General features: G+C 47.9%; 5 protein-coding genes across 5 annotated transcripts; 1 reads left to right on the top strand and 4 right to left on the bottom strand.

Moving 5' to 3' along the window:
- Window positions 1–483: 483 nt before the first annotated feature.
- Window positions 484–2,343, bottom strand: HOO65_040390 (uncharacterized protein; the record flags this gene model as incomplete). Its single annotated transcript, XM_071000652.1, has 1 exon — window positions 484–2,343. One exon carries the CDS (start codon window positions 2,341–2,343, stop codon window positions 484–486), a length of 1,860 nt encoding a protein of 619 aa, XP_070859233.1.
- A 4,696-nt stretch (window positions 2,344–7,039) lies between these two features.
- On the top strand, window positions 7,040–7,712 carry HOO65_040389 (nudix domain-containing protein; the record flags this gene model as incomplete). The annotated part of the gene is made up of 2 exons (XM_071003026.1): window positions 7,040–7,241; window positions 7,297–7,712. 2 exons carry the CDS (start codon window positions 7,040–7,042, stop codon window positions 7,710–7,712), a joined length of 618 nt encoding a protein of 205 aa, XP_070859232.1.
- Window positions 7,713–12,567: 4,855 nt separating this feature from the next.
- On the bottom strand, window positions 12,568–13,552 carry HOO65_040388 (Glutathione S-transferase 1; the record flags this gene model as incomplete). Its single annotated transcript, XM_071002956.1, has 3 exons — window positions 12,568–12,938; window positions 13,013–13,431; window positions 13,494–13,552. 3 exons carry the CDS (start codon window positions 13,550–13,552, stop codon window positions 12,568–12,570), a joined length of 849 nt encoding a protein of 282 aa, XP_070859231.1.
- Window positions 13,553–15,645: 2,093 nt separating this feature from the next.
- On the bottom strand, window positions 15,646–16,158 carry HOO65_040387 (putative double-stranded RNA/RNA-DNA hybrid binding protein; the record flags this gene model as incomplete). Its single annotated transcript, XM_071000651.1, has 1 exon — window positions 15,646–16,158. The coding sequence occupies one exon, from the start codon at window positions 16,156–16,158 to the stop codon at window positions 15,646–15,648; it is 513 nt and encodes a 170-aa protein (XP_070859230.1).
- A 3,198-nt stretch (window positions 16,159–19,356) lies between these two features.
- On the bottom strand, window positions 19,357–20,719 carry HOO65_040386 (uncharacterized protein; the record flags this gene model as incomplete). Its single annotated transcript, XM_071002832.1, has 2 exons — window positions 19,357–20,457; window positions 20,528–20,719. The coding sequence occupies 2 exons, from the start codon at window positions 20,717–20,719 to the stop codon at window positions 19,357–19,359; spliced, it is 1,293 nt and encodes a 430-aa protein (XP_070859229.1).
- Between the last annotated feature and the right edge of the window lie 4,069 nt (window positions 20,720–24,788).

Raw genomic sequence — 24,788 nt, 5'->3', positions numbered from 1 at the left:
AAAGGGCGGAGACAGCGGATGTTGCCTCAAAAGAAAAAAGGAAAAGAAAAGAAACGCTACTTTTAGGAAGGGGAAAACCAATAACAAGGCATGGGAGTCGTTGTATCAAATCGTAGCGGCTCGTAGATGTTACAAAGAGGGGTATGCTATGTATAAGAAAATGTGATGCGACGGGTAAAAACAGAAAAAAACAAAGATAAGGAATGAATGTATGGGTGAGAGTGTGTAGGCGAGCGGATACGAAAAGAGCAAATGACCCTGTCAAGACAAGAGTGAATGAGAAAAGAGTGGACGGCCATCTCAAAAGACGCCAAGTGGTTGATGATTGATTGTCGAGCAACACCATGTTGCGACAAAGAACAAAGGAAAAAATGAATGTGGGAAAAAGTTGCAAGAGGCGGTGTAGAACGACTAGAACAGAAGAGGGGGTGGGGATAGGAGCTGTCATAACAGCATCATAAAACATTTCCCTTTCCCCTGCTTCTATTTAGCATTCGAACTCAATACCCAGTCTGGTATCAGTGGTGTCAAGGCCTGCTCGCACACCTCACTGCCGCCGTCAGAATCGCCATCCCCCACTTCGCTGCCCTCTTTAGATGCACGCTTTGCGTTTCCAGGAACGTTGTTGCTTGTTTCAGCGCTCTTGAAAGACGCAGAATCATAGCCGTCCAGGTCCTCCAAAGGCGGCATTTCATCATGAACAGCGGTGGCAGGATTGAAATCATCAACGCTGCTCTGTCGACTAAGGCTGCTTCGCACGACAGGCATAGAGCCGCTACGAATGCGCCTCAGACTACGAATACTAACGCGGCTAGCTAGGACGCGACCAGCAGCAGGGGCAGCCAGTACAACAGTCCCAGGGGTAGCCAGTGGTGGCGGCCCAGGGGAATCAGAACGGAAGAGGGGATGAATATGAGCTTCAGCTTCAACAGGCTTGGCAGCTGCCGATGAGCGATGGAGATTAGGAGTGGTGCTGGACATCCGTGGACTGGCAGTAGCGCCCTGGGTGCGACTCCGACCACGGCCGCGAGGCGCACTGTCAGGGTCAATCACAGGAGGTAGATCCAATATGCCCGTATATTCTGATTCAGGACATGAAGAACGTACGGCGTGACCAACACGACTCCGGATAGGAGCAGTAGGACTCTGAGGAATGGTCTCAAGAAGGCGAGACAGGATTGGCCTACTCTTGTATACAGGAGTAGTGGAGGTAGTAGAGGAGGGCGAAGATGCCGAATTCAAGGCATTTGTGTCTGAAGAAGACACGGCTTCGGTTGGCGTATGTGAGTAAGCAGAGTCCATGTTCTCCAAGCTCCGATCTCCAAGTGTACTTGAAATATTACCAATGTTAGGATTTTGAGAAGAAATAACACTAGGGTTGGCAAAAGACATTGTGTTTGCCAGGCTACGAACGCTTTGAGTCGTGCTTTGTAATGACTCAAGAGATACTCGCGGTAGTAGCCGGCTGGATGGGCGAGGAGTCAACGCCCCGGTAATGCCTGGCGGAGACGCAATAGGAGATGAAATAGTGGTACCGCTAGCTACAGTAGAGATGGATAACGCGGCAGAGGTCACCCGCTCTAACTCTACTGCGGGCGAAGGTGAGATTGGGGAGTTAATACGATGAGATCGGATAGTGGCAGCCGGGCTGCTCCTGTGCGAAATAATAGTTGGCGCTGGGCTAATCTTGCTTGAGAAAGAGCGAGCATCGAAGCTCTTCTCCATCGATTTTTCCATTGACGGCGAGTTAGAAGTCAGAGTCGACGTGGAGACCGGAGAGGATGTGGCTGGCATTGTGGTGGAATAGCGGATACTCTTGATGTTGGAAGGGCTGCCCTTGGGATCTTTTAATCGAGACTCGCAATCTATTGCGCTCGAAGTGTATTTAGGGCGGCGAGAAGACACAATGTTGACATAGAGAGCCATTTGTACCAAAAAGCCCACCAGAGTGATGACCGATATTGTCGATAGCAAGGCAACCGGGCTCAGGCCCGCAATACGGGAGTCTGACGCCAGCTGTCCGATAAAGATGACTGACAGAGTGCCAAAGGTTGCGGCAGTTGCGCTGAGAATGGTGCTGCTAGCGAACAACGAGCCCGAAACCCAAGAGGGCAGTACTCTCGAAGGAGAATCTCCTGTTGAGAGCAAATGTGATGTGCAGAGGCCGCTAAGGGAGAGGAAGGCCAAGCCAGATGCAGCAGTGCCTACTATTGATAGCACATGCACAGTGGACTGGGCAGATGTTGTGTGAGTAGCGACCACTGCATTGAGTGCTACAGAAGCAGCAGAGGCAGTCATAGCTGCGGCACTTAGGACCTTGGGAGTTTTCCTTGATGAAGACATGGCGTATTGTGTGAATAGATAGCAGTATAGATGGTAAAACGTTTTGATGTATAGGTTGGAGGCGGTATCCAAAGAGTAGATTCGAGATTCCGCGGCCCAGCCTGGTGATTTCGAGTTTAAAAGACGATTGAAATAGTGTAAAGAACGACGTAGATGAGAAAAAAACAATTAAGAGCAAAAGCAGTCAACGAGCGTGAAGAACGAGTGAAAAGAAGAAAAGACAAAAAGGAGCGGGAATAGAGGGGACAAGACGGAACCACGAGTCGTCAAAAGGACGAAAGAGAAGAGGAAATAATAACCCAGGGTAGCTGATATGTTATATAAAACCAAAGTAGAGCCAATGTCGAGCCGCCTATAAAGCACCTCCCGGATCAATTGGACTCTGTCTGTGCTCTAATGTTTTCAAATGAAGGTCGAGGTTTGAGGATGACCGTCGAGATGATGAGGCGGTCAAGGAAAGAGAAGTAGAAGAGAAGAGAAAGCAGCTCAGGGCGGGGGAGAAGAGGATAAGCAAGCCCTGCTTGTAAGTAGTCGATCGCTGGTGTAGTATTCGACTAGCAACAGGGGAGCAGAAAACGGAAGTCTGTTTGTGTTTTGTTTTCCTTTGTTAGCATTTTGACCTTGGCATTCTTTTCTTTTTTTTTTCCAAGACGGCGGAGGATTGAGGATTGACCGGGATAGATGCTAGGCTGGATGTAACAGAAGAGAAAAAGTGCAGGGAAAAGGCAGATGATAAAATCAGAGCTAGGGCTCTCCTTGTTTGTGCTCACAGAGGGGCATAAACAAGAGGTTTGAGGGTTGCCATCAATGTTGGTTTTTTGTTGGTTTTTTTTTCATACCTGTATGATGTCTTGAATTAGCCGTGAAACCTGTTTGTTCCAAGCTGTTGGAAGATGACCAATGTGAGATGTCGATAAGGTGGAAAAGAAACCAACAGCCACGCAGCCTTGCAGCCTTGCAGTCTGATAGACAGCAAAGCTCTTTCTTTTCAGCCACCTCCGAAAGCCCTGTCGCTCCTTCCCTGTAACCTGAGCACAACTAACAAATAGACGAGGCGGGAAAAGACCAGGGCAGACCTCTCGTTGTTGAGCCCGGCAAGAACAAGGAAGCCAACAGCCGCACCGAAGTGGAAAAAGAAAAACAGCAAAGGCAACAGAGACAACAGAGACAACCTCCTCCACAACAAAAACAAAGCTACCGAGTCCAAACAAAACAAAGAGTCTCGGTTTCTCGGATCGTCAAGCTGACTCAGTGCCCCCCTGGCAAAACAGTAAGAAAAAAAGGCGGGGAGGAGGAGGAAAGGGCTAGGCAAGCCTCCTTGCGTGATTTGATGATTTCCCGTATGCAGGTTCAGATTCTGCAGCCCCAGACACAGGAACGGCAGGGCAGAAGGCTGTGCGTGTCTCAGGAGCCTTCCACATGCAGAAGGCAACACAGAGTAAATAAACAGGCGGCAGCACAATAGAGAAGTCGGCCGGAGATGTACGTTTTATCGCGAGATTTCGGTTAGGATCGGGCAATTCGAGATCGGCGTTGAGGAGGAGCGTAGACAAAGATTAAGTACTGATAGACGAGTCCTGAAGAAGATGATGTTGAAAAAGAAGGGAAAAAAAAGAGGAGAACAAGAAAAGAAGACTCAGATGGTGTCTCCAGCCGTGCGGGCTCAGGCGACTAAGCTATATATGAAAATCTTTCGATGCCGCTTTTCTATGCTGTTGGTGGTGGCATCTTTGTTTACTTTGCCAGCTGCCAGCTGTTCAGCGGGCAAGACGTCAAATCGTCTGGTCCTGCGTGAAGCTTGGTACCCCGCTGGCCCCTCCGCCAACTTCTGTCATTTTTTTGCTGGCGCGTTGGATGTTTATTTACCTTGTTGCTGGGACTGTTTTCTTTGGTTGTCTGGGATTTTGTGTGTTTTTCTGGAATTTTTTCTATTTTTTCGGCATTTCTCACTACCCAAACCGGCACACGTTCTAGTTCTCTAGGCTCTAGAATCGCCTCAAGTATCATGCTCTGATCATTGCGTACAGGTAGGCCAAAGTGACAAAGCATACTCACCTGAAAGAAGACTCTTATCTCAGCTGAGATATACCGTCAAAGCAAGAGGGATACACCGAGCTGAAAGTAAACAAGTGATGAAGGGCCAATGACGATGATGAAGGAGGTCGTAGATGGGACGAAGGGTTAGGGTTCCCCTTAGGGTTGCTTGAAGAGGACACAGCCAAGCCCAAGCCCAAGCCCAATGGATGATGTGCCTCTGCAGCTGTGCTTGCAGATCTATCTCCATTTTCCTGATCTCCCTAGATGGCTTGTCTTGTGCTGCCCTCCCTTTCTATTCCAGTTCAAACTGCCGCCTTCTAGAAGTATCGTACTTCGTCGCTATGACGCCACATTCTCCCTACAAAGCCAGCGGGTGAAAGTTCCTATAATCTCCCAGCCCACCAACATTACCACACTCCAAATGAAAAAAAAAAAAAAAAGAATTCTATGGCAATCCAGAATCAACACAAGACCAGCGCAGAAAGTCTCGTGCCAATGCTTGCTTTCTTCGGACTGCTATGGCGTCGTTGCTAGCACGACAAATAACACGCAAGAAAAAGCAAACACTCCAGCGCTATCCCCACACCAAGGAAAGGCACTAGTTTACATTCACGGCCAGTTACAAGCGCTTCCTGCCCAACACGTCTTGTTTTGTTTTGTTCTAAAAGATTTTATCCAATCATCCGTCATTCCACTCCATCCTTGCAGGGTCTCTTGGCTGTGTTGACGAGCTCCCATATCCTGGCGACGCCACACCCCGATTAACCACAAGTTATCAAGGTGGTGGGTCGCCTTTTGTAATATGCATATATGCATGTAAAGAATGTTAACTATGCATGCTTTGGAGACCCCAGTATTGCATAACATAGATACCTAACCCATGAAGGGTTTGCCTAAAACAACTCAAAAAGCCTATAGATTTTTAGGACAAGGGTATCCTGCACACAGGTTATTTTCTCATGACACCAACTCGGCAGTTGAGGACTTACCTAATGCCCCACTTTGATCGCCTTCCCCCCTTTTTTCTCTTCTTTTCTTTGGGTTTTGCTCTAAATATTCTTCATGGCCTTAATCGAAGTTGAGCCTTTAGTCTCGGTGCCCGGCTAGCGATGGGCACCTCCAAAGCGCTACGCAAAGGCTGGCAATTCACCTAGCAGGACAACATATAATGTAAATGTTTTTATGGTCAAAACTAAGCACGGGCCAGGGCACCACATTTATGTAATAAAAAAAAACAACGTGGAATGAAAATCGCCTTTCAGTCACGCACTTTGTGGCCGCCCCCATCTGCGAAGCCGAAAAACTAAAGCTGGAGGATTCTCCGACAAGTTGAATTTTTTCTTACCATGGGCCATGGAATAATCATTCGTGCTTCCACCAAGCCCGGCAACTCAAGGTATCGATCGGCGTGCCGTTGTGAAGCCAGGGGGTGCTAATATTTTACGAAAGAATAACCGCAGCTATTGTCTCGGAGTGCTTCGTGCTCGGAATACCCTCGAAAATCTTAATGGACAGATGCGATATTATACTTGTATGAAAGCTATGGCTTATAGCCAAGTTGCCTGGTCCTCAAGGCAATAAAAGACTTAGTTTTTATCAATTTGACCAACCTTCAAAGCATAACCCGAGGTATCGCAGCGTACACCCCCACAAGGGTCATGTCGCTGTGAAGGAAGGACATTTGCTTTACAGGTCGCTAATAATATATCCATCTTGTTTGGTAAAAGTCGCGCTTAAAAATGGTAAAAGCCGGCACTTAAAAAGAGCATGTGAATACTGTATACTTATTCAGTAAACCTACAAACAGAAGGGCAGCCCGCTATCTAAATGAAGTCGATACAATATCGCTCATTCACCGCATACCGGTGAGAACCAGTATTATGGGCACTTGAGGTGTTCAATGTTAGGTGCTAGCCTAGGCGGCTAAAAGCTAGCGATCGGTGAAAGAATAACCTGCATGGCGCTTAACAAAAGCAGTTACCTAATAGCCCACCCCCTGCTATTTTCTTTTTTATCTTCTAATTTTCTATTTTTCTATTTTTCTATTTTTCTATTTTTCTATTTTTCCTTGTTCCTTTGCGCGGCATTTGACCTTCACGTGTCGAGGACCCCACTGTGGGTTCTTCTCTATTCACTGATATTTCCGACAATAAGGAAAGGTAGGACGCTAGAAGGAGGACTGGCGGTTGGAGTTTTCCCGTACGCCGGGACAGGGAGGCTTACTGATAGTCAAGGATCCGCATGATTATTGTGCTTCCGAAAGTGCAGTCCTAACTATGGCCCTCGGGAAGTTTCCCAGCACCACATTTTGCCTGTGTGCTTTTCATATCCTTGTTACGCCCTTTACACTATGTCTTTACCGCTTTCCCCCCATTAAGCAAGGCCTCATATGATATACCGGGACTATCGGGGGATTCGTCAATAGCAGGGATTAATGAATGCCTCTTTTCTCGAAGGAAAAGAGAAGCTCTTCAACAAAGCCATTAAAGATGAATCCTGCTCCACTGCTTCTCAAGTAGTATATATATCTCCAATATCTGCACTTCCTCAACTCCAATTGAATATCTACATCATCTCATCATCCACCACTACTCTACTCTTTATTCAGCATTTACTCTTCGCTGTTCTATTTTACACTTCCTTCTTTTTTCTTGCAACAATGAAGTTTTCTATCTTCCAGCTTCTTTCTATTACTCTTCTAGGCTCCTTTGGTCCTACTGCCGTGCATGCCGATAGTGGTCTGCTAGAGAACGACTGGGGTAGCTTGGAGTATTACAGTGATGTTGGCATTAATGCTTGGAAACTCCCTGGCGGTGTTACCTACATTGAAGATGATGAAGATGACAAGAAAGAAGGCTCAGGTTAGTACTCAATGCTACAACACCCTTTATTGGATAAAACTAACGAACCCTATAGTTTATCTCGGCGAGGTCCGCATTCGCTGTGGAGTTGTCCCATACGATGAGGATGGCGACGTCTGGATGATTGCTTCCAGAGGTGACTTTAAAAACGTTGGTTACATCTTTCCCCGAGGAGGATATGACTACAGGTATGATACAGATATGGAAGACTGTGTCATTCGTGAGGCGAAGGAGGAGAGTGGATTTGACATAAACAAAGACTCTATTTCCTCCCTGGGTATCAGCGCCGACCGTGGTACTTACTGGTTCAAGGCTAAAATCGATTCCTTCGGTGTTGCCACCGATCCCGAGCCAAGACCCGCTGAGCCGAAGTGGTTCCACAAGCAAGATGCCCGTGATGAGATGCAACGCCCTTACGACAGACCCGGCAAGAAGAGGGAGATGCGTGTTGCTCTCTACTTTGCTGAGTAGGGCGACGAAGACAGGAACAGGGGCCGGGATCGAGTTTACCGCAATAATTAAAATTGGCTCAAGGCTTAGACAAACCCTAAGGGGTAAAAGAAAGTATGGTTCGTTACATAAAAAGAATTATATATGTTTATACAAAAAGAATTTATATTTGCCCTCAATATCTTAATGCGCAGCTGGGACACCTTGTATCCTCCTTTTCTCTGGTACCCACAACTCTATTTTTCAAACGTTGTAGTCTCGATAATCCCTTGATGTCTTATTGCTCCTACCCATGCTTGGCTTGCTTATTTTAATTTGAGCACACATGGCGCATACCCTGTCCCTTATTCTTAGCCCTTATTATTAGCCTCTCAAGCCACAGCCCAAAGTCCCCGGAGTGTGGCGCTCATTCTCCGATTAAGGCTGTGGCTGCGACTGTAAATATGGCTAGAAAAAATCATGACTGGGGACAAACCTTGCTCAACTCAATCGAAGCTTGTGTCATCAACTCACATACACTCTTTCTCCTGCGACAAATGGGCAGTTACATACATTCCCTTTGTCTCTACAAACTATACTCTGTCCAAATCAGCCACATCTGCCCCATACTATTAGAGACAACTAAATCCCTTTTCTCTTTTTTTTAAGTTGCTGATCGCAACATGCTTTCCCAGTGCATGCTTTCGGGGTCTCCGTACAAAGGCTTCCCTCCCCCAATGGGATTTCTCTATTCCTTACAGGGACTCTTTGGGAAATCTTTCCCCTTTTGGATAACCCCTTGCTTTTCAATACCCGTGACGTTCCCTTTGATCCCACCACCCTTGGTTCCACTTTAATTTATCCCACTTTCCTTTCACCACCGACGCTTCGGGAAGAAACGAACTAAGTGGTACGGTACGGTGAATACGAGCCACGTTCACTTGAACGACGTAATGCCTAAAAAGCTCGGGTTTTCATTCCCCTTGCTCAAAGTATCGTCAATCCGAAAAAAAAATCTATTTGTCATGATTACCATATATACCATCCTTTCGCTCCCAAATTATAAGTCTCGTGGGTAGATAGTCAATATATCATTCCCTTCTAATTGCTAATCAACGACAATTGTACGCCGTAATTCTACTTCCCTATGTGCCTCATATCATAGTGTGCCTTGCCATCTAAAACCCCATGTATGGTATAGTAAGCAAATGCCGGCATGCACTTCCCACCCGCATTGGCCACTACACACTGGAAGTATTGTAAGGTCAGCTTTCTTGGTTAGAATACAAATTCCCGCCTTACTTTCTTACTTTGCACATCTCGGTGATGTTTCCAAAGAACATAGAAACCAATCTACTATAAATCAGGTGATATCGTGTGTCATATTTATAGACGCTTGTTTCGAGAATATCGAGCGCAGTGGATCTTGCTGTTGTATATATGCTACGGCCTTATCGCACTTTGTTATCTGCAAACGTCACATTTTACCTCCGTTGTCAGCTTTCCGGAAATCCCTTGCTTATTGCTTATAGGGCATGGCCATTGCCAGCCACCAGCACACCCAAAGAAATGGGGTCCCTAATGTTTAGCAAAAGAGCGCTCATTGTCGCCAATGCTGCCGATATGCTCTTTCCAACTCTGCCTTCGGTGACTTTTCTAAATCCCAATTTGTGCGCATTCAAAAATCGGCATTTTATTTTGCCGTCGCCTCGTGCGAGCGTTGGTAAAACTGTTTCTTGCTACTATTGTGTGGCAACGTCGCTGTAGAAAGTAGCCACCGATTTCTAGAAAGGCGAAAAGAGTGCAGAGCAAACCAGAATCAACCTTGTAAAGCCTTCTTTTCGATATTGAACTGGCGGTAGATGGCAATCGACGTCGTCATTCAAGCTGATAAAGTTGTTTAGACTCAATCGCGACATATACGAGCTATAATTCGGTCAAGCTTTACTAGCTTGAAACTTCCAGCTTTCTTACTCTTATTGGCAACACCCAAAGCAACGGATGCTTTTTTTTGTCATGTCTGTGCGTGTATGCATGCGGCATTGGTCTGCAGCCATATATTATCAATGAAATACATCATCTTTCGACGAACAGCCCGAGTCGTTATTTCTTGCCTTTTACTTTATTAGGGAGACGGGCGGCAATGCTGTGCTCCACATTACAGATATTGACAGAGCATGGCATGCACACCCTGAAAGCTAATTTTGTGATATACTACAAGGAGGGGGCGGTATACACCTTGAAACTTGATAATGTATTTGTAGTATTATGACTCCAGATTTGGGGGCTGCTACAGACAAAAGGCTAGCGCTCGCTTAGACTTAAAAACAGCCCAAAAAAAAGATCATGATGTGCCAGTTCACACAGAAGACAAGGGGCAAGACTGGCCCTTCCGTTATGCATCTATGCAAGTATCGAGGTGCAAACTCTGAAATCCGCTCACTGGTGTTTAGCGGCTTACAAGCAGCCACTGGCGCTTATCGCATCAGCGCAGCATTTGAAAAAAGAAAGGAAAAGGAAGTGCGAAAGCAAAAAAAAAAAATATTGGACTAGAAATCTAGCTCTCTAGTGATCTAAGAACCATTCAGTGGCCATATTTATTCAATGAATTTTTCTCTCAGCAGCAGTTACAGTATTGATGGCTAACGTTACCAATAGAGAATGGGTGTGGCGTTGGAATTGGAAAAAGGGTTAATCCAGGACATAACCCTTGAACTCGTGACGGAAAAATTCATGGCATGATTCTTCTCTTGCTGAACGTTGCCATGGCCCAACTTTTAGGTTGTCCCGAGCAACGACGTAGCAACAGGTTGCTCAGAAAGGGTTTTTCTTAGTGGACCACCAGCGGGTCCTTCACAGCGGAGACGGGAAAAAGTGGGATAGCGTTGGCGTTGAGCTAGACCATAGCTATCCCATGATGCTGAAAACAACTACTTTGCAGCAGCTTCATTAATACAAAACAACAAGTGACCTACGAGAGCACAGCAGAAAGTTTCTATGAGTCCTGAAACCGGTTCTTTACTGGTAAGTCGCGTCTTATCAACTATCTAGAACGTCCCAGAGCCTTATGGCTAGAGCGTTGACTTGAAGGAGCCGTTGCTGGCGTGACTAATGAGGCCCATTTTCGTGACTGTCATCCGTGCGCTTCAGAGGTTTTCATTTTTTTTTTACAACAGCAACAAAGTAGCATTTGTTATATCGGACTACAAAGGGGAACACCGCAGGCTGCTGTTAGTTGGGTAGGATTAGGCATCGTTGCTGTTGCTATGTTTCCATATTGCACAGTTGTGACTATGGAGCAATAACAAAAAAATTTTCTCCCGGGGATTCGTTGTCTGTGTGTACAAAAACAGACAGATGCTAGGGTGTCAGGAGACAGCTATCAAGAAAAGGGAATCGGGAGCTTTGCGGCACAGCAGGAAGACAAGTTCTGTTGGCGGGCAAACTTTTCGTTGTAGTCAAGGCAACCACGAAACATGACAAAGGAAGCAAAACTCTACGAATCTGTCATCGCGTGTCAGAAGACAGCCTCAGAGGTTTCGTAAGGGCAGAGAGGATGGCGGTTGAGTAGGATAATGGTGCCTGCTCTTTGGGTAGATTAAAATAATTGTCGAAGAGAAGAAAACCTCTGGCGGAGTGACGAATGGTTTCTCTGGTTGCTTTCTTTATAGGAAGCCAGCCTGTTGTCAAAGCTAGTCTTGCTGTAAACAAACCCCAACCATAGCAACGCTGCTTCATTGGGTCCACAAAAGATAAAGGCTAAGAAGCTTCTTTTGCATCTCAAGACCAGCGAGTGCTGGAAATTGGGTAATTGCTCATTTTGTTTTTATGCAGGGCGACACCTAGGGGATGGTTGGATTTTGTGTAGGCTGTAAACCCGTGTTTTGTGCCATGTACCTACATAATGGTGCACATTTCATCTCGAATTTGAGGTCTTTCCATTCCTGCATATGCAGAGCATCAGCACAGTCCTCCTAATCCGTGGATCGCGACTTTGCTGCCGTGATACGGCAAATGTGCAGACTGGGCCCCGCTGTACCTTCTTGCATAAAACCATAGCAACCGTAAGGTGCACACAAATTTCGACCATACATAAAATCCACGTAAATAACTCTCGTTGCACAACCTTGCATCATGCTGCATGTTTATTCTTTGTACCTGCATGGAAGCGATGCACTTGGTCTCGGATTCAGCTGAGTCTCCTCTTCTGTAGCCAGCCTTCCGCTTTTCTTCTTCGCCATGTTTTCCTTGTACATTTGCCACGTCTTGCACAAATCATTCAACTCAGCCTCTCTATGTCTGAATCTGGTTGCGATTTACAATTGGTGGAAATGAACACGAAGTTGTCCTTTTGCCAAGGTATTTGTCACTTTTTGTGCTCATGAATACGTAACCTACACGGGATGCCCATCATTGTTTGCATTTATATGTTGCCACCGGCAAAATATATAGTACGGGATCCCGCTATCACAGTTCTTCAGTGCATTGAAACAAACACAAGCAAAGCTTGGAAGAGCCGCCTTTGCGGCTCAATCTCCCAGCCCAGGCACTGCCTCCTGATGTCTTGTCTCTTGCCTTGAACCCGTCCCATCTTTCAGCATCTTCTTCCTCCTCTGCTTGCAGAGCTGTGCCGCATTCATACTGCAACTTGAGATGAAAAGATATCATAGCGGCAATAAGTCGTGTTCTAAGCAACTAAGGCGATGAACTGGTTAAGGTGGCGGGGAAGGTCTGGGTGTAAGTTGCGGTCAACAAGAGGGGTTGGAAATTTACCAGGGTTTGGATTTCTATGAAACAACTAACCCTAAACAATGAATTATTGAAACTACTGAGAAAATATCCATCGGGCTTCTTAGTTAACCCTAAACGCTAAATCTTGGACGTGCTGCTAAGTCCATTAGCGTAGTAAGTCCTGGAACTCTCCTGTTTCCTTTTTGATTCTTTCCTTGGATGCCTCGTATCCCGGCTGTGACTTTAGAGCATCTGCGTACTTGGCCAATAGAGGGTAGGTGGCCTCTAGCGAGCCCTTTTCCCATTGCTCAAGCGACGCACAGCGTGCCATGGCCGCAAACAAAGGGAAACTGAGCAGGATATCAGCTGCTGTAAGGGAATTGCCAGTGATAAAGCGGCCGCCGGATGAAGACAACATGCCTTCAAGCATGGCAAAATGACGCTTCATGTTGGGCACAATATAGGACTGTGATACGCGACCTGCGACCATACCAGTGATGGGCCGAATGGGGAAAGGGACGGCAGATGAGCCCATGCCTAAGAAGGAGGTGTCAGAGTCGCGAGAGACGAACTGGAATCAATTACAAGCTGAGTGGAAGGGATGAACTTACGGCCAAGAATCAGTGACATGACTATATAGGGCATTAGAGAGCCCTCGGCATAATGCAAGAGATACTCATAGCGTCTGTACGCCTCTGTCTCACCAAACACATCGCCTTCGTGGCCCTCAGCCCAGCGCTGCGGAATCAAGTCTGCCTTTCCCTGGTGTGCAGCAAAATGTGTGGTGAGGAATTGGAAAATATAACCGCTCTCTGCGAGCACCAGCGGTGGCGGTGCGGGACCATCGGCGTCAGCAGTGGTTTCAGCAGGCCGCAGCTCGACTAGCGGCGATTTGCCTAGCGGGTGGATTTTGAGGAGATCCTTTGGCGCTAGCGAGGTAGTCGGGTCACGCTTGAAGACATCTAGCTCATAGGGCAGCTTGAGCTCCTCGAGAAGCCAGAGGATACTCTGTGCACGTGACTTTTCCAGCCTATGGAGACCAATAGTTAGAGGACAGGACTGGCGGCTACGTTGGGGGCGATGGAAAAGTACCAGTAAACTTTGATCTTGGGCAGCGACATAATAGCGTTGCGAGTGAATGTTAGAGACATTTATGGGACGAGAGAATAAGGAACAAAGGCGTGTGGAATTGAGGGGAAATCAGGCGTAGAAGAAACGGTGTATATTTATATAACCGCTCAACTAACTACCTGGTAAGGTCGTATTTGGAAGGTAAAAGAAAAGTAGGCCTGAGGTCGAATGTGTGTATTAATTAATCTTGGGCCGGGTATTAATCCGAAGGATAATTGGCCACATGATATCAAGTGATGGTTGCTTTGATAGGCAGCGCGGCGAAGCATTTCCCGGAATGAGGAGATACCGAGGCAAGCTTGATGAGCTTCGCCGGCTCCTTACGAGTGTCAGCAGCTGCCCGCAGCTGTATGAGAGTGGAAGCCTGGGAGGATGGGATCATGAGACCTCAGAATATGGCAATTTTTGGACAAAGAAGGTAAGAAGATTGAGGCATTATGGACTGCAGATTGGAGAAGCAGATGACCAGAGACGGTACAAAAAAAACTGCATTTCAACATGAGCTAAGGGCCAAGATTTGTATTGGCTTTTCTTGCCTCGTGTAACATCAGTGTTCTTGAAGGACAGGCATACCCCACATATGGAGGAGGGGGGGGGGGGGGTGATAATGCTTTCTATTTTCTCGGGTTTTCTTACAAGGCAACGCCTGAGAAACTGGTGAGTATTTTCTGTCTATTTCATTTTCGTGTTGGTTTACCTACTTTCAGTGATGATGGAATGTCAAGCACCTGGCCTGCTTTTTGTTAATGTTGGCAATGACCTCAAATTACCCCGCTTTCCATAGTGCCTTTGGCGGTCGTCCACCGAAAGAGTCCATCTTTATAGTTGAGACTTTGCGTGGGAAGATTGAACTTGGAGGTATAGAGCTGGTTCTAGAAGAGGACTTTTCCTATCAAGAAAGACAGGCCTAAGAGATGTACCGTTATCAGTGATTGCAAGGCCAGAAAACACCTGGGTATCCTAGTCGGCCTAAGCTTATCTATATACTAGACTGCTAGCTAGTTTTTGATACCGGGACGTGGCTAACTTCTGGCGTTGAGGAGCATGGTGAAGTTTAGGTTAGGAAATTCTTCAATATTGAATCGGGCTAATATTAGTGAGCTCACTGTAACGCTCTATGTCCACTTGCTCGTCTTATTCCATCTCTAATCGCTGCTATCTCGGGAGAATGACACTGTGTGGTCTAGATGGCATATTTTTCCAGGGCATTCCCGATTACTCGCCACTGAGAAAATCGCGGGTGCGAATGGAGTTTAAGCAACCCCCGTGTTTCAGGGACTGGAATCGAAGTGAAGACGGCTCGGTGCCCAGTGTGGTTCGAGGGTGCACGTGTTTCCTCTTCTGTTTTTTCTTATATATCCTTTCTTCAATCTTTCAACTTCTGCCTGAAATGTCCTCGGCCTCTCATTTGCTCAAATGCATCGGGAAAGGGAGGAGGGGCAGGTTTGCTGAGCTGCTCTGGGGCACTTGGAGGGTATCTAACGCGCATCCGTGGCGGCTGGGGCCGCAGCTTGGCTTGATCTTGTTGAAGAGGAAAGTAATCCAGGGAGTCTAGCACAGGCTCGGTCCATTGTTTCTCCTGGAGTAACCTGAGGCTGTGGCGCAGCATGTCGGCAACGTGACTTGTTGTTTTTATGTTTTTCACAAGATTGTCTGCAAACCTTGGACTCCACGACTTTGGCAGTGCCTTGCATGTCCACCAGCGGCCTCTCTATTTTAGGTGATTAAAAACAACCTAGCACCTGAGTGGGAAGCTGTGCCTAAGCCGTTTGCGACACTTGCTCAAGTCTGCCATCTCTAGTGCTGGTTTGTGGAACATAGTCTAGCTATGGAGAGGTCCTTTTAACCGGAAACATGAAAGAGAGGTTAGATGGGGACATTAGTCGAATGGAAGTGGTCGGTTTCATTTACGTTCTTTCTATTACTCTTCATATCCGAAGCGTAAACAATTGCTCTTGGAACTTGGACTTATACATGTTCAATGTCTACAGCAATCGCCGAGGTCAAACTACGCTAGGCCGATCACGCCGCCTATTGTGGTTACAGGCTAATATCACAACTTGCTAGTTGGTACTGAGAAAGCATCCACCTGGGGGATTGGACTTTGCTGCTGTCAGTGAAGTTGTCGCCGTTGGGACCAGAAGGTCCTCTGCGAAGTGCCTGGCTTCTGCATCCTCCGGCTGATCCGTTTTACCACTCCTAAATTGTCGACACACAGGTTTAGGCCTTCTGCTTGTGAGGGGGCGACTTCAGTGGCAGCTATAACTGCCTTGAGGGCAGCAATCGCTTCTGAATCCACCACTTTCCCGTGTCTGCCGCATGAGCCCTTGATCTGTGCGAGCACTTTGCCTTGGTAGTAGATAACGCACCCTGCTCTAGTGCTTCCATCACTATTGCGTGAGCCATCTGAGTAGGGCCATATCGTATCCTGTGATTCTTTGCCGAGCAGGTCCAGGCGAGCCTTGGTTGCCTCTTCCTGGCTCAGTTTCTCTGCTAGCGACTCAGCTGGTCCTTCCTGTTCTGGCCGGGTTTTGGTCAGGTCTATGATCGGGTATTGCAGCAGAGCCTTTGTCTTGTCGATGCTCCCGTCAATTGTCGTCCGGTACAGAGGGGGTCTGCATTGCATCTCGGCACTCGCCGGTTAACTACAGTCGGCTATAATGTCGGATAAGGGCCGTATTTTCCGAACATACGACCATAGCCTGCGGAAAATACGGGGTCCCGTCTGCTCCCCCTTAGTCAAGCCACAGAGCGCCGAACCAGTAGTATGGTGGGTGACCACATGCGAATCCTCGGTGTTGTATGTCTTGTACTTTTTTGCTCTCTTATGAGGTGACAACATTCTCTATCAAACCCGATGCCTCCCGGATCTCCCAACATACGACCATAGCTTGTAGAAAGCACGGGATCCCGTCCGCTCTCCCCTAGTTAACCTACAAAGCGCTGAACTAGTAGTATGGTGGGTGACCACATGCGAATCCTCGGTGTTGTATGTCTTCTACTTTTTGCTCCCACGTACTTTTTCAGAGTGTGCTGTGTTTGTATTGTTTAGTGTCTACCTACTGGTTTTTCACAGCAATACAAGCAGCGTATGATGTCGTCTTCCACTAAAACTTCCAGCCAGCCAGCGGTTGCAGGTGTGTGTCGGCTTCAAGGATCTCCTATTACTTTTTAGGGTCCAGCAGTTTAGCCAGGGGAACTCTCTATCTAGCGCGGCCCGGGAACGCACCTTGCGGGTTCCAGGATTGGTTACCTAGTGGTCTTGCCTAAGAGGGCAACGGCTGTCGGCGTAGGGCATTGGGCCTGGCAAAGTACGTCGGTTTTGTCCTTTGTTCGGCGAAGCAGTTGCTGCGTTTTAATGTAGTTCCTAGTCGTTAGGAGAAAGGGCTCTGAGGGCTACACCTTCCGAGCCCCCTCGACATCTCCTTCCGCTCCTGTCCTCGTTTTATATCTCTTTCTCGGGTACTCCCCCATTTCTTATCCTTTTGAGCCCCTCCCCTTCTCAGTAGCTTGTCTATAAACCTGTGTCCCAGTTCTGTCCTGCTCAGGCCCTTGTAATTGGACACGGAAAGGGAGGCCGCAAGGGATATCGCTGAGTGGGCGGCATCCTTCTTGCTCTTTCCACCATTCTTCGTACTCTGTACGGAGTTGGTTTCTCCTCCATCTCCACGGTCTGGCTAGGCCATGTAGGCCTAGACCTACAGCATTTGTACGTACTTCTCTCCCTGGTCTCTCATCCTTGAGGCTCAGAATCCGTGTTGTCAATGACGTCCTGAGAAGAACGCTTTTTCAATTTGGTTTGAATTTGAATTTGAATTTGAATATATTTAACGTCTACTGGAATCACTAAGATCAAACGACGCTTCAATTTCTTTTCTTCATTTTTGCTTAATTTATAAAGGCCGAAAAACGTCAAATTACCACGTACGACCATAGCCTATGGAAAATACGGGGTCCCGTCTGCTCCCCCTTAGTCAAGCCATAGAGCGCTGGATCAGTAGTACGGTGGGTGACCACGTGCGAATACCCAGTGTTGTACGTATTCTTTTTGGCTGGCTGTCGCCCCACCCGTGACTCTTCGTCTAAGCCTCCACGTAGGTCTCTCTCTTTTTGAAGCTTGGGCATACTTTATGCTCCTTCAACTTGAACTGACTTAAAATCTTTTTACGGAAATCACAGAGATTCGACACCAGATTGGCTGCCGGACAGAATTAGCTCTTTTCAAGTACCGATATTAAACGATGGAAATTTTGCAAATTTCTTTATAGGGTTTGAATGATCAAAGGCAGTTGCTCCCAAGCTAACCTGTTACTTATTCGCGCTCTATCATGGTTAAAGCTAAGTTTCTCTGCCATATATTGACAACTCTTGTAAGAAGCTTTTGCACAAACCTCGGGGCCAGTTTCTTGCTATTACCTCGGCATTCCCACAGGTAGCCAAAAGCATTGGGTTTCTCGCGGCCCAAAACTAGACACTTGACCTCTGCGTCCTCGCGTTTAATCCGCCTATGATATCCCTCGAAGTCGCCGTGTCTGGAGGACGCTGCCAAGATTCGGGAGACTGCACATCAGGGCATTCCCTTTGTCCAGCCGATATCAACCGTTTTTTGGGCAGCTCAATGCGTGACTCAATGTCTAATCTTCAGGCCGTTATCTTTTATCCAGTGGCGGAGGTCTACTTTGAAGGCCTTGTCTTTCCATCATCTCGCTGCTATGAGTGACATCGCCGCTCTTGGAACCAAAATGTCTTCGCTCTTGCAACCCGCTTTGGCTAGTTGGCCGACTGCCTCATTACCTGAGACTTTGCAGAGTCCTGAGGCATAGCGTACCTTACCGGATGGCTTCTCCGGTGCCAGGCTGGAGTTTGAACGGAGGAATGCTTGCTGCGTAGTGTAAGCACTCCATTAGTGTCGTACAGTACATGGGTAGAGCTGTTCGGAGGCACTTCCCAAGTGAGATGCTCAGCTTCTCCGTTTCCCCTTGCATTGTCTCTAGCCCGGGCTAGGCGATTTCTGCAAAGAGTGCTTTTCTCGGAGCACAGGTGCGGACCGCTGCGTGCATTTCTTTTCGTGTCTGCCCCTTTGTCGCAGCCGGCTAGATACCAAACCGTTGGTTATTTTCTCTTTCGGCGCTTGTTAACCAAGATATAATGCCCGATAAACGCATTGTATCTCCAACATACGACCATAGCCTGTGGAAAATACGGGGTCCCGTCTGCTCCCCCTTAGTCAAGCCACAGAGCGCCGAACCAGTAGTATGGTGGGTGACCACATGCGAATCCTCGGTGTTGTATGTCTTGTACTTTTTTGCTCTCTTATGAGGTGACAACATTCTCTATCAAACCCGATGCCTCCCGGATCTCCCAACATACGACCATAGCTTGTAGAAAGCACGGGATCCCGTCCGCTCTCCCCTAGTTAACCTACAAAGCGCTGGACTAGTATTATGGTGGGTGACCACATGAGAATCCCCAGTGTTGTATGTCTTTCTTTTTGGTTATCCTTTTTCTTGTGTGTACCTGTGAAGACCTTCCTCCTAAGGGAGAGAAGAGGGAAGATGTGATGGCGAGTTTGGCAAGGAAATAGTTTTCAAGCTATGGACAGGCGACAGACATTATTTCGAGCACAGTCAAGAATAAGGGACTATCATATGTTCCGAAAATCGGGGCTTATATTGAAATTGGTTATGTGTATGTTCTATGGTTCGCTGCAGTCAAGTCTATATATTGCCAGGATGATCTAAAGTCGGCACATCATTTTTGCAGCTCAAACTGCCGCTTAAATTGACACCATAAATCATGAGTGATGTTACCTCCTCCGTCTTATTTAGCGGAGGCCGTAGATAACGGAAAGTTGTTCGATTTGGCTTCCACTCTGGCCGGCAAAGCCGACAATCTGGAAGCCTGAGGGGGCGCTGTGGGTTTGGCAGTTGTTGGTGGCCTTGCCGACCTCTAGCAGTCCCTGCTTGGTTGTGGTAGCCTTGATATAGACGATGCCAGAGCCACTTTCCGTGCATTGGCAAAGGTCAACTGTAGTCCAGAACTCGTCAACCTCTAGGTTGAGCTCCTTCGACTGGCTGCCAACGACACCATGCTCAAACTTAGTGTTGTCATTGAGGGTCAGGGAAACCTGGGTGACAACGTCGCCGCCTGAGAAGGCTATGGTAGCAGTCTTGGGGCGGTTGCTCTTGGCAGATAGAGCAGTAGCATCGTTGAACCAAGCATCACCGTCAGCTTCACCAACGAAGTCGGACTGGTGCAGAGTTTCGCCCTGGGTCCAGGTCAGGCTGACCTTGACGGGGTCGCGGTTGCTTAGAACCTGGCCGTCAGACTGGAGGAAGCTGTCGCCAACATATTCAAAAGCAGTGGCGTCGAGCTTAAGCAGGGGGGAACCACGAGAGATAACCTTGTCACCAAGCTCGCACATGAGGGTGTCGGAAGGGTTGTAGCAGGTGATGTCAGCGCTGGCATCGCCCTTGCGCACTAGCGTGTACCAAGCGTCCGTCATGCCATTCTGCTCGTTGAAAATGTTGATGTTGTCGGCAGTACGGCTGAAGATGGAGTTGGTGTCACCAAAGACCATGACAGCGTTGCCTTCAGACCAGGTCTTGATGTAGTCGGAGACCTGGCCTAGGTTGGAAGAGCGGGCAGAGACATCGTCGCCCTTCATGCCAGCATCAGTTTGCAGGTTGTACATGTCGATGTAAACGCCCTCAGAAACGCGCACGCGCATGAAGGTAAAGCCCTTGGGCGAGTCGCAATCGCCACCCTCGGCGTTGGAGCACTTGTTCCACTTGATACGGCGGAAGTTAGTGTAGGGTAGGTTGGAAAGAGTGTTGAGACCATCTCCCTGACCAGGACCGCCCAAGGTGGTGGTGCGGTGGGAATGCTTGTCAGTCTCGTAGATGGAGTCGTGGTTGTCAAAGTCCTAATGGGTCAAAGTTAGTAGGTGCTACCGGGAAGAGACAAGGATCCGGCTGGGCCGTCAAGAAACTTACCGACTGGATGTTGACAACATCGTAGTTGGTTTGGGCAAGGTGCGAGCCAATGGTCTTGGCGTTCTCAACCTTGTCGCCGGGAACCTCTTGGCCACCAACGTTCATGGTGAGGACGTTGATAGTTCCCGAGGCAGCGTAGACCAGGGAGGGGGCGCCGAAGGCAGCAAAGGCAGCAATGGTGTTGTACTTCATGGTTACGACTGAAGTGTAAAGTGGAGTGTATAAACAAAGTTGGGGTTATAAAATATAAAGAGAAGTGAAGACAGGGGATAACCGGTATCAGTAGATATGCACAAAGTGTTGAGATTTGAAGTGTTTAATGTATGAGTCAACAGACAGAAAGAATGAATGATGGTATGCAAAGATGATGAGAAAAAGTGAAAGAAACTTGAATGAGTATGAAAAAAAAAAAAGAATGTACACTATCGAAGATAGTAGAATGAAAAGGAAAATGCAGATGGTGGTGGAGAGAGAAGTCCAAACCTCTATCCAAAGGTCGGGGACTTGATGGCTTTTATAAGTTCTTGGACGGCCCAGACAAGGAGATAGAAGCTATGTTGAGCAGGACTAAGTAGATCTCTGCTTACAGATCGCAGTCCCTGCGGCGACGTCTCTTCCATGCCAGCATGATGCTTCCTTCTCGCATGCCACAACAGCTCCAAGCCCTCCTCCCCTGCCATCATGATACACTCTCCTCCTCCTTCTACGTCAACACGATGTACACGAAATGATGGGTGCCCCTTGGGTTGACCCCTGTAGAGCGTGTCTCTTATTTTAGCTACGCAAAAGCCACCAAGCCAAGAATCTGACCTGATCATCTCAAGTGTTGCTATTCTGGCTGCTCTGCGAATTACAAAGCCGGGCGGTCATCTGAACACGGTAGGTATAGCGACATGATAGCGAGTATTTTCTAGCATAGCAAATCTCTAGATCGACCTACATCGCTATGGGAGCCTTCGTGTAATAATGGGGGCGGAAGGTGAAGATGAGTGGTGAAGAGAAGGACAGACCTGGCGGAAGCTTAGGGCAGCAATTCGTTGATTAGCGTCTTGGCTCTTTTGAGCTCAGGCCACCAACCTCATCGTGAGTCCTGCCTCTGTGTCTCTCTCCCTCGGTCCGTATCTCCGTCCTCGTCTCCGTCTGTCGTATGTACCAACTAACTAGCTGTCTAGAGATAGAGAAGACATTATTGTAAGAATTTCTTGGCAGGCCATACGTCGCACATGTAACACGTACTGCGTAAACCCACGGGATGCCAGCTGCCCACTTCAAGAAGAAAACAGCAATACCCATCAGATCATGGGGATGTTTCGTCACGAATCGAATAGGGAAACCTGATGATCTGGGTTACCTTGCAAGTCTTCCAACCAACGCCAAGGTTGCATTTTCCTCCAGTGGCCGGCCTAGGCGAGTTCGAGGGATGTATTAGAGGGGGATGTCTGATGGAGAAATTCACTATCGCTGATTAGCATAGGGTTTGCATCTGAGGGTAGCAAAAAGGGGCAAGATTTGCTGTACACTTGGTAGAATAGCATCTGAATCTTCCTCAGCAGTCAAGGCTTGTTATTTAGAATGCCGACTCGGCCCAGCATCCCTGCAGTTTCATAAAAAATAGAAAAGCACTGTATCAGTCTTGGAAAACCGCCCCATGTTAGCTTAGCGAACGGCCCTTGAGAAAGCGCGACAGGGATGGATGTATCATGTCTAACGGGGCGACCGTCTTGATGTCTAGGTAGTAGTAGTAGTAGTAGTAGTAGCAGTAGGTAGTGCCGTGCCCATGGCATGGTGCTCTTTCTGCTAGCCAAAGCTCCGTCAAGAGGCAGGGAATCTAATATCAAGCGGTAGATGGCGACGCTGGAATCCAGAGTGGGGGAGAGCACGAGCACGTGGGTTGCTTCATGGGATCAAGGCCTTGCTCTTGTTAGTATACAGGGCGACACAGGAAGCAATCACTGCCCTATTCTAAACCAGACAGAGACACATAGCCTGAGCACGAGCTCGTTCAGGGCCGGCATCGTCCAATATCGACAAAAACTACCGCAGACAAGTAGAACGGCCGGCGGACAACCTATACCATCCATACCTTTGATGGGATGAACGTGCGACAGTCACCAAAAATCGGGCTCTGGGCACTTGCGCCTGTTTCAGGAATAGGGGGAGTAGTGTAGAGAGCACCTTGCAGGGGTGACTAAAGAAATATGACGAGAGGAGCACAATCACTCCCAAACAGGTATATTACTAGATCTCCATCATAAAGCGAAATAAAGATAGGAAGAAAAGAATCCTAAGCGCGAGCATGCCCGGCATTCTAACTAGCTAGCTAGCTCACTTACTTGCCAAGTGCCAGCCTGACCTACGACTCTCTGTCCGGAGTCTAGTACCTCTGCAAAGCTTCTAGATGGCATGTCTTTCGGATAAAGCCTTCTCGTTGTCTTCTGATGTTCTTCGTGCATGTGCGTGGGCGGGCAATGGCTGTGCCTGAGAGCATCTCTTTATGATGTCATGCTACTTGGGGCATTGGATACATTGATGGCTGCCTCTAGTTGTTCAGCCACTAGCCACGGCGGAGTGAGCCTGAGCCCATTGATGGAAGGAAGCGTCCGAGAGGGCTGGCATGGCGTAGGAGCTGGCGTTCATTGCTTTGTCGATCTACTGGTAAATTATACGGCATGGGGCTATGTAACCTGCTTCATGCCTGCCAGCCCATAATTCAAGCAGCGCCACATGGCCTGGCCCTGATATATTAGCATATCATGTATTTGGACATACGCGTTTCACCATTGTGCTTGCATTACGACATACTTCCACTGACATTATACATTCACTCATGACTGCTATGCTCTCTGTTCAAGGGTCTGCTGAAGGAGAGTTTATCCATTCTACACCAATAGTGAGTAGATGAAGCTTTCTTCAGGCTATATGTGTACCGCTTATACATGAGCTGGCGTAGTATTGACTGCATGGCATAGACCCCGAATGTTGAATTAAACAGACCTATAACTCGTCTATGTTTTCGAGCATAGGCGACATATCCATGCGCGATGCCCAGCCCCTCCTGGGGCGACAGTTTGATGTGTGGCTCATAATCTTTGTAGTCCTTTAACATCAGGTGTAATCTGGCATGCAGGACATAGAGAGGCTTATTCTAGGAACCAGGGCACTTTCGAGAAAGCTTGCGATCTTGTGTGCATTTAGCCAACTACACCGATATTTGAAGCCTTTATGAGCACCTGAATCTTCGCCCCCTAACATTCCAACAATATCTTGGCTGTCTTGAGCGAGATAGTTGGTCAAGGGGCCCCTGCTCTACCCAATACGCTATGGGCTCTTGCTCAGAGTGCTGGTCCTTGTTCGGAGTGCTCCTTGGTGTCTGCTAATCTTCCGGGCCATTGTGAAGACTAGACTGGCTGTTGTCTGTCCGTCCTACTACAGGTATTGCATTCGTGGGTTAGCATGGCTGTTTTTATAACTTCCATCCCATGTCTGTCTGCTGCTGTCTTGCGAACTATTTGGGCATACCCTAACTACACTGCGCTTGTGGCCTATTGCTTATCATTTGGGGGCGCGCTTTAGCTGCCGTAGTTTTGCTGAGCTTCTCTTGTAATGCGTAATGCCATACTGGGCTCGGTCCTAGTGCCTCGAGCAGCGTGTATGCTTCCAAGTAGGCTTGTTACTCGTCTTGTCTTGTAGTCGTCATAGGACAAGAGAAAAAGAAATAAAAACCGCAAAATATAAGAAAACGAAAAAAGGAAAGAGCATAGGTAGCTCCCAACTTCCAAACAAAGCTGAGCAGCCCACATCTCGCCGTGTTAGTCCGTCGCCTGTTATGTGTTCTCGACACGCCCTCCATTTTGGGCCTAGTGTTCCTGCCAGATATCTTACCCAAGGAGATTCTTCGCAAATCTTGCTGTTAGCTTCGTAGCGTTGCCCATGCATCCCCATCGGTGACTGAGGTCGTTCAGTTTGCTGTAGTCCGGCACTTGGTACTTTGTCTCGGCAGTGTGATGGTGGGACCGGGTGCGGTGCTACTTGAAGCCGCTGGCTCACGTCATCTGGACGGTCAGCGACGACCGCGCCTGAACTAATCTAGAAGGCCACCGGGTTTCGACACGGGGGTTAAGCCCCGACGGAGTACAGCGGGTTTGTCCTTCCATATGCATGGCTGATGCCGCATCGTGTAATCATTGCCTCGCTTTGCTGATGCTCCCTCGGCACCTATTCAACTTCCCGGACAACCAAAATCGGCTATAATGTCGGATAA

The sequence above is a fragment of the Ceratocystis lukuohia genome (assembly GCF_044167205.1).
Source record: "Ceratocystis lukuohia strain C4212 chromosome Unknown Supercontig4_pilon, whole genome shotgun sequence".
In the NCBI taxonomy this organism is placed as follows: domain Eukaryota; kingdom Fungi; phylum Ascomycota; class Sordariomycetes; order Microascales; family Ceratocystidaceae; genus Ceratocystis; species Ceratocystis lukuohia.
Note: the sequence above shows the minus strand (reverse complement) of the source record. Positions and strands in the feature narration are given on the sequence as shown.